The sequence below is a fragment of the Strigops habroptila genome, chromosome 2 (genome assembly GCF_004027225.2).
Source record: "Strigops habroptila isolate Jane chromosome 2, bStrHab1.2.pri, whole genome shotgun sequence".
Lineage (NCBI taxonomy): Eukaryota > Metazoa > Chordata > Aves > Psittaciformes > Psittacidae > Strigops > Strigops habroptila.
In genome coordinates this window covers 108,991,582-109,001,116 of record NC_044278.2, presented here as the reverse complement: position 1 = coordinate 109,001,116, position 9,535 = coordinate 108,991,582, and the positions used below count along the sequence as shown (strand labels likewise).

Here is a 9,535-nt window from a genome sequence, read left to right as displayed (position 1 = left end):
ATATTCTTCCCTTTTTCTGTTTTACTGTCTGCTTTGGAATCACACCTCACTGCTTCTCTACCTTCTGCTTGTTCCAAAGTTGACATGGGCATCCAGGGGGACATTCCTATTCAAATGGGGATACATTCAAATTCCTTTGAATTGTCTAACTTCTGTGTTGCTGCCTGGTGTTATCCTGCTCAGGGAGTCACCATGCAGTCCTGACTCATTCATTACGCATCTGAATTCCCAGTACATTAACACAGGTAGCTTGAAAATGTAGCACTCCTGGGTTTATCAGGTCTATTTCTTGAGATATGCTAGGAGATCCTTGAAAGATGCTAGACATGCTCAGATTGCTGGGAATTAATAGTGCTCATGATCATGTGGGATGTATCCTGCTTCTCACTTTAATACTAGACAAACTTCAAACGGTGTAATGCCCCTTGAAATGCTAATAATTTCTTTTCTTCTTTCCTATTAAGTTAATTCAGTCCCAGACTGACATGCAGCTATATAGTTCCATATATACAGGATACATTTGGTGATGGGTAGCCAGTGCTTGTTCCTAGAACCTTGCTGTCCTCTAATAAATCTGTATGGCCATATTATTATTTCCATGTACTACAAGCTGCTCTGCAGTTTATGACATGGCACTCAGCTGTAATCAGCACCAAAAAATGGAGTTAGTATGAAGGACACGGACAATTCTTTTGCTCCAGATGCTGTATTCAAACTGCAGTGGACCATTGAAGAAGTAGAGATAACCTAAAGGAAAGGAAAGTTAACATGAATTAACCTTGAAAAAACTGTGTGGTCAAATTAAAATTATACTTCAAATAAAAATTATCCTGTTGGCTTTGATTTTTTAATAGCTCTTTTAAATGCAATATTCTAGTATTTAGAATGCTGAGCTAAATTTTCAAAGGGAAAATTTAGCCAAGCCTGGATAGGTGTTTTAAAGTAACTGATATTTTAATATCCTGTCAGGCTCTACGTTTTATTACTATACAGAACTTGCCTGGTAAAACCAAGGTTTGCCTTTAATGTTTAAGACTCTGACTTGGAAACACTTTTTGAAAAGTTGGATAGGAATGGGCTCCATTTGAAGGAAGAGACACATTATAATACTTCTACATTAAGCATATCACTTTAAGTCCCATAAGCAGGGAGGCAGGTCTTTTTTCGCTCCTCAAATATGGATGTACGCAGTTTATAAGAACACCATAGGTAATTTAGGTCAGAAACCTGATTCGGTTGAGAACAGAAGTGTTGATGTGAAAAAACCAAAATTAGAAATGACAGAATTTCCCACAGGACATTAATCTCAAGTTTCAACAACAACTAATTGTAATAAAGTTTCATTATCAGATTATGTACCATTTCTTTGATAGACTGCATCCACTCTATCACCAATTCCTGCGAATTCGTCCTCTATCAGCCTGGGGTAGCCTGCTTCCATAACCTCTGCCTCTTCATCATAACTATAGTAAGCACAAAAGAAAATAAAAATTCAGAGGATTTAAAAATCCTTGGTGCTTGTTCTGTGCCCTTTAATATGCTTTGAAGTTACCCACACCAGGAGTAGCCAGCAGCCTTTAGGTACGTTATGTCTAGTGCAACAATGAAACTTATGCACTAATAATATAACCAATATAATAATAATAATATAATTATATAATAATATAAAATAATAACCAGGCACTCTTCCACCAGATGTACAAGCTCAATAAACACAAAACTAATAAAGCTACATTTTCAGAACTGATCTATAAAGTATGTATTATATGAAGATGATTGTACCTAGATGTACTGGAACTGCCAGCCTATCCTGAGGCTGTTAGGAAATGCGAAGGGATGGTGATGTCTTAATTATGCATCAGACCTGGCTGAAAGCCCTTCTCATGGACAGCAAAACCCAGCCATCCTAGGGTGGGATAGATTTCTTACTCTCATAGCATCGATACCCTTTTGTGTCATAAAAGCAACTCAAGGAAGCAAGAGAGGAATTTTGTCTAGGTGACATGACTATATTACAAATTCTCTTGGACTAGGGCACTTTATTCTCCTTTCTTTCACTTTTTCAGCTTTTAAAGGCTGAGCCCATATGTTTATAAAAAGCTAGCATACATCTTTATGACATATTCTACACAGCTATAGCACCATGAAACCCATAGAGTAGTAACATGTGAGCCACAATCAGTGCCTGGTTTGAAACATCCTGTTGATCTTTTGATGCTTCTGGACAGGTTATGATTAGAGACACACCAATCTGTCTCCAGCTTACCTCCAATACTTATTTCCAGAGAAAAAGAAAGTCTTGCCAGTGTCTTTGATATGGACAGCTGCATCTATTCTTTTCATTTCTTTTGGGAACCCCATTTCATATATCTTTTTAGGAAAGTCTTCAACTATGTCGTAGCCATTTAAAGCCCAGACTTTCTTTCCTGAAAATAAGAGCAAAGTATGCGTAAGTCTTTTGTAAAGGTTCCTCTTTAAGAGCAGAATAAAATGAGGATACAATGATCCCTATTTTCATACAGCTAACAGATTCTTAGGTCACATACTCTGCAGGTATTAAGCTGTTTATGCTAAGTATGATCTTAGGCATTTGAGCTTAATTGTACATCTTCTAATTCACTGAAAATCATACAGTTTTGCACAGGGTGCAACCACAGAATGTTTTGGGTTTTTTTGAGAAAGAAAGGTAGGATGTTTTTTTCTTCTATTGATTACCTTTACATCTCTTAGTGAGCTTGAGTAAATATGTGTACTTCTCTGTCAACAACAAAATTGAAAACTCACCCTTAAACATGAACACAAGATCTTTGATGGGATTTTCATAAGCTGCATCTATTTTATTTGGAAGCTCTGGCCAAAAGGACTTAAGTAACACCAGTTCAGCATCAACCATCTGAGGGTGCAGTCGCCAGAAAAACCTAGTTCAGAACATGAAAATATATTTTATGTTTCCTGTCATACTACAGAATATCAGTATCTTTGGTGTGCTATACTAAAAATTGGCTAATGAAGAATGAATTTTTTCATAACATAGAATTTTCAATACATAGAGCCCCCTGTAGACCTTTTCTTCCCTCACAGTCACCTAGCTGCAGCCCATTTCTGTCACTCACACAGTCATCATCTTAAACAACAAAAAACTTGGATCTCTTTTTCATTTAGAATAAGAGAAACACTGCTGTCTCCTGTAAGGCTTCTGAATGTAGTACAACTTCATTCAAATAAATGTTAGTAGATTTGTGCATGTTGAAGAAAGCACTGTGAAATGAAAAATGTGTACAAACATTGTCAGTCTTCAGCCATATCAGCTTCACTTCATTATACTAGGCAGCCAACTCTGCAACTGTATTATAAACCCTGCCTAAAAAGATACATGATGTAGTTTCTTAGAGGCACCTATATCGATTTGTGATTTTTTTATGTTTACTCAAATCATTAGTAAAAAAGGGAAATAGTGTTTTAGCTTGCTCATATTTCATCCAGAACCCACCATCCATAATATGGCATTCTTTTTACCTGTCCTTGAAGATCAACATTTCTCCACGAAGTTCTGTTATTGCATCAAGTGATAAATCTGCATCACATTTCTCTGGTGTTTTGGGATGTTTTGGGTTGGGATCTTTGTCTCCAGCACCTGGAATTATATCGTATGATCTGAGTTTGACAACTTTAGCTTCCTTTCTGTGGATCATGATATTGAATAGGACATGGAACTGTTCCCAAACAGCAGGATGAATACAAACATAATGGGCAAACTATCTGTATCGGGGAAAGTCTGTTCTCTATCTATCTCTTTCCTTTAGCCAAATGCGTTCATGGACTTTCCAGTTCAGCTATTCTGCAAAGATGTTGAATGGACTTGCTTTTTTATCCCAAGTTTTGAAGGTCCCCAAGAAGTTTTATTCTCTCCATGATGAAACATGTACATTTCTTTTTCTCCCTTTAGACTGTTTACTTTTCTCTTTTGTGACAGGTCAGAAAGTATAAAGAGTCTGCCCCCTACCACCCACCACTAAATGAGACAGCAGAGTGACCAACTGTCCTCTGCAGTGTTACTTCCTTTTATTTATTTTTTTTGCCCCTCTAAACTATTAAATCTAAGCATCTTCTGTTCCTGAAGTCTGGTTGCCAAGGATCCAGTGAATCATCTTAATCGGTCATGACTGTTGACATTGAACATCTGCAGTTCTGTAGTAACTGTGCAGTGCATTTGTAAGAGGTTATAATGACACAGGAAATATATATTACGTCTTATACAGACTTACCATAGAGTTCTTGGATCCCTTGCACATCATCATCAGGAAGCACAAAACCAGTTCTTCCAGTGTATGTGTAAATCGGAAACATCAGAGCTCCAGGGTCTCTAGAGTGTTCAAGTCCCAGTGAATGACCAAATTCATGGGCAGCAACAAGAAACAAGTTATACCCTATAACAAATGACAGTGAAAGTAAATGTATAGCTTCGTTTGTCACCAAAGTGACTTGGACTAATCAACTAACCTTAATGCTGTGCCTTAACATATGGGACAATGAAGAAGACAACTGGATAAATGGAAAAATCATATATAATTGCTTGTCTTTTTCAAACTACAATAGGTTTTGTTTTAATAAGGACTTAATCAATTGCGTATTTCACAGCTGATGTTCAACCTAAACTTTATTTGACAATGTTGTTCTGTAGGCAGATTTAGATTTCTTGAAATTTCTTAGCAACACTGGAAAGCTCTAGGGTGAAGTCTTAGCCCTACTTAAATTTGATCATTTTTTTCAGGAATTCACTTCAATTATAGAGTCCATATTTTTTTCAGTGTTGTAGAAATTAATGCCAGGAGGGTAAAATATCAGAGTCCTGAAAAAAAATATAATGGTTTGTTCTATTAGAGCTCTGCCCTGAATAGGCAAGATGAAGAATTTTCCAATTAAATGCAAGTAAACAATTTACAGCTGAGTTTTCTATAGGCTTAAGTAAGGTAATTCCCATCAGCTTGTATCAGAACTAGCTGCCCTTGAGCTCGGTGAAATGCCAAGATGACAAAATACCTTGTTTGTGGCATTTTTTAAGTTACTTCACTTAGAGGTGTATATCTTTAAATTTATGCTAGGCATATGTTATACTTCCATTTATGATTGAAGGTTAAACCCAGCTTCCTATGAGTGGACAGTGAACATAATGATGAATGAACAGTAAACAAGCAAACCCAACTGTTTACAAATATCAAACAGGACAAAATTGTCCATCTATCACCATTTCAATCTCAGAAACTTCTGTTACCTCTAGAATCATCTGACCAAGCTTCATCATCATCAAAATGAGCATCTCCTCCATAGTCTGGACCAGGAGGAAAAGCATGAGCCAGTAATCCAGAGGGTCCATCGAAGGGGTAGAAGTCACCATGTTCTATAAAACAACATTCAAAACAATTAAATCAATTATCCCACCTTACTGACAGCAATATAACTATAAAGTAAAAATAACTGGCTCTGTGTTACCTTTAGTGCCAAAGGAGATCATGATATCGGCTACACCACTTCGTGTTCTGGTGAAGTTAAGTGGTGTCACATCAGACCAAACTTTAAATGCTTTTTTGAAAGCTCTGTCTACTTCAGCACGTCTCAGATCTGAAGTGTAATTCATAATTCTATCAAACAGATTAATATCTCAAGTTAAATTGTGTGACGAAAATGTGCAATACACTTATTTGACTGTACACCTCAGTAAAAGTTTTTGCTTTTTTTCTCCCTATGTTTTTATCTAAAACCAAAGAGCTCAGCAGTTGCATACAGTATTAAAAAAAAAAACAAACCAAAAAATTTATAATTTCATTAAAATCATTCAGAGGCATCTGAAATGATACAACAGCTTTCTGTAATTTGTTTCATATGCATGAGAAGATACAGAAAATGACAGATATATCCTGTATTAAATCAGGTCATATCAGTAATTTCAAACTTTTTTCTTGCCATAATAAAAATTTCATGATCCTTACTTCCTGGAGGAACAAAACATCATCTAAAGACCTTTTTATAGACTAAATTCATCCAGATTAAAGTAATATTTATCACCAGATACTGAACTGATAGATTTCAATGATTTCATATTTGGAATATGCTAAAGAGACTCAGGTTGCAAATGGTCAAAACCCCCTGCTGACAACCTTGAAATATTGAAGGTTGAAGAGAAGAAAGAGCTTCCATGTGACCTGTCAGCACCATAGCTTCCCAGGGTCAACTTTCTGAGGTCAAGGTGCAGGGATTTGTCTGACCAAGCATAGATGTCTACACTTGGACTGTGAAATGGAAGAGGGACAAGGATCAGTTCCAGTTCTCACAGCCACATTGCACAGTCTGGTTTGCATCTACATGGCTCTGTCCAGGACAAGACCTATATGAAGCAGACATTAAAACAGGTCCAAAGCAGAGCTAAGGGGTGAGCTACAGATTAAGGACTGTAAGGATCTGTGGTGAGGTGCATGATATTAGTCCCTACCCTTCTTTCATTCATCAACATGGATGTTCCCAGGGTGTCTACATGGAGGCCAGATGAGGTGTTACTAGCTCACACCATGCCAGCTTTCCTCCATGACAAAATGCAATGGAAAATATTTGTATTTACTTCCTTGGGCTGTAAGGTGGGCTTAGGAGACCTTTTCAAAAGTGAAGCTATAAGGATTTTAAACTGCAACATGAATTTTGTCAAACTCAAATGCAACCTTCTCCCATCAACCCCAGATACTGGGCAACATAGTGGACAAGTACCTGGAAAGGAGGTAATAACAGTAATAACACTCAAAATGCCACGCATTTACCTGTATGTCAAATTAGTTTTTGACCATTTGAGTTTTCTAGGGAAAAAGTTATATTCCCCCACATCTGGGACACCGCATCTTGGTTTCTGCATCAGCTCATATGTTTCTTCATCTAATTTGCCTGTCACCTCCAGTCCAAAAAACGCTTGCATTTCTCGGAGTTTAGATGCCACCGTGTTGGCACTCTTCCTCATTATGCCAGCAGGATTTGGACGGAGACCATAATGAGTCTTGAGATAGCGCTAAGAAGTGGAAAAGAAGTAATAAGCCTAGTTTCCAAACAGTTGTAACTACACAATTTAAAAACATGCAAATGAATTATTTTATACTGTACCTCTGCAAACTGAAGGTCTTTCTCTGTGAATTCATGGCTATCTTCAAGGGGAATAGGGATTGTCAGGCAAAATGACAAACTCAACAAAAAAAAGAAGGCAGCTGAAAGTCTTGATTGCATCATGCTGGATTCACGAAGTCTGAAGCCCTGTTTTAGAGAGCAGTTACCTTTACTTTTATAGTCCAACCCAATGAGTCACCACTTAGGGGTAAGTTAGAACTTCCTTGTCGCTAAAAGTAAACATGCTTAGACAGCTACTTTTTCTCTCCTCCCCAACACTGTGGTTTAGGCATCTGTTGTCCCACTAAGGGCACTGAAACTGTATCCTTGTATAAACACGGACTCTGAATATTGAGATAGGTTGTGGGAAGAAATGGGAAGAATCATACCGCACTTTTTGGTTATTTTGCAATAACTTAAACTGGCAATAACTTCGCAATAACTTCATCTTCTCTGCTGGAAAAACTGCCTTTCTACTATTTGATAGACAATAAAAATATAACAACCTTCATGGTTTTTAAAATAAATTCTGCAACTTCTAAATAGTTACACTAGTTCAACAGCAATTTTTAACAGTTGGAATAGATCATACACACTTCAGTGTTGTTATTTATTGTTAATAAATGTTGCTTTGGCTGATGAGAAATAGCATTATAGGGTAGACACTGTGATATTACATTTCCTTGTTTCTGTAAAGAAATAGAACTGTAACGCAGTAACACAAATTTTATTTCAGATATTCTTAGGGTGACTTCATATCTATCTTTGAGAATAATTCACTGCTTGAGATATACTCAAAACCAGAAATGTTAAGTATTGGGCAATAGTTTTGAATATTTAAAAATGTTTTTCATTAGAACTAAAACACGTCATATAAAATTACTAGTTCATATAATTTATCTTCCTCAAGAAATACAAATTTAGTCTATGAGTGGAACACAACCATAGATCAATGAGACAGATACTAGTCTGAGAGAGCCAATCTACCAGGTACAGGTAGGCAATGAATCTGTGCATGTAGAATGATAGAAATATGTGATTTTGACTTATGAGAAGGATAATAGGATAAATCTGGCATTGTGACAGACACGGGCATTATTATGCTTCAAAGCTTAAAGAGGATTTCTGTCTCACCAGGGTCACTCCAATCTCAGCAGCTGCTAAGACTTGTACCATATTACGTGCCACAAGCGTGGGTCCAAGGGGAGGTGCTGTTTCTGCTGAATCCACCTTCCCCTTTCACGGGGGCTCTGCCTGTGTGGAAAACCTCAGGCAACTTTCTCATAGACACTGATACACACTTTCTGGAATACACTACCCTGTCACAGATGTTGCCTTGGTGACAAAACAGGAAAAGGACAAAGCAGTGAAGCTGAATGTGTAAAAGCTCAATTTGTAACTCAAACAATATTAGCCTTCTATCTTAGAATGACAAACGGCAAAAGCAAATAAAGCTGAATTTGTTATGTAGGCTATTTCTACCTCTATTCATCTCAGCCAGTGCTAAATATGATTACACCAATTAGGGATAGACAACTCCTGTTCAAACAGTTTGTATATTGTCCCTTTCATTGTCCATCACCAGTGCCTAGTCCGTTTTTTTTCAGCGGTGACATAGAGCCTGTTAATTATCCCACCTTCTTAAGAAGTGCTCTGCCCTGAAGTGCTTCAGAATGACCACTGAATCCATGTTGCCGATGTTCTCACTGTGCTGCACTCCCTGCTAATGCCAGACTGCCAGATTATGTATACGTCTTAGTTCTTTTCTTCTGACATTTCTGTATTGATATTTGCAGCATGCTTTTGTTAATGTTGAGTACTTGATTATGCAGTAAAGCAGAGTTTACACAGAAGTTTGCTTGATTTAGGTGAAGCTTGGGAGCAGTGGTGCTGCCTTGTCATGGTTTTCGTGTCTGTAAGAAATACTTTCTTGAGACCATGAAGATCTGTGGGTGTCACTGCTCTGTAAAACAGTAGCAGACATCTCAGAAATCCATAAAATGAATAGCTCCACAGTTAACTTTCCTGTCAATTCCAAATTCTCTGAAATTAGCTTTCTTACGCCTAATGGAGTACAGTTGTATACAACTATTTGTGTATCACTGTTCTTTGCCAGACTTAATTTTACTCTGTGTCAGGCCATTATGACTGCTCTTTCTCAGTTCTGATGCTGGAATCTTTGCTTCTGAAATAGAAGAAATTACTTTCCTAGCCAACTGCTACTGCAAAACATGATCAGTCCATGATACTTTGTGAGAGAATGATCCCAAATCATTCCTAAATGGTTTCAGGGTTGCCTTAATATATATAGTTTAGCTAACTGGTAATTCATGGTGAAAAGTAATCAGAGACAACATCTGAAAGATATAAATGTAAAACAGAAAAAAAAAATAGC

General features: G+C 37.2%; 1 protein-coding gene across 1 annotated transcript; it reads right to left on the bottom strand.

Annotated features, from left to right (window-relative positions):
• Positions 1 to 326: 326 nt before the first annotated feature.
• LOC115603853 (collagenase 3-like) lies at positions 327 to 7,282 on the bottom strand. The gene is made up of 10 exons (XM_030476258.1): positions 7,141 to 7,282; positions 6,807 to 7,048; positions 5,491 to 5,639; positions 5,273 to 5,398; positions 4,266 to 4,427; positions 3,517 to 3,634; positions 2,785 to 2,918; positions 2,267 to 2,426; positions 1,360 to 1,463; positions 327 to 747 (listed from the first exon to the last, which is right to left on the bottom strand). The coding sequence occupies exons 1-10, from the start codon at positions 7,261 to 7,263 to the stop codon at positions 647 to 649; spliced, it is 1,419 nt and encodes a 472-aa protein (XP_030332118.1). The 5' UTR covers positions 7,264 to 7,282; the 3' UTR covers positions 327 to 646.
• Between the last annotated feature and the right edge of the window lie 2,253 nt (positions 7,283 to 9,535).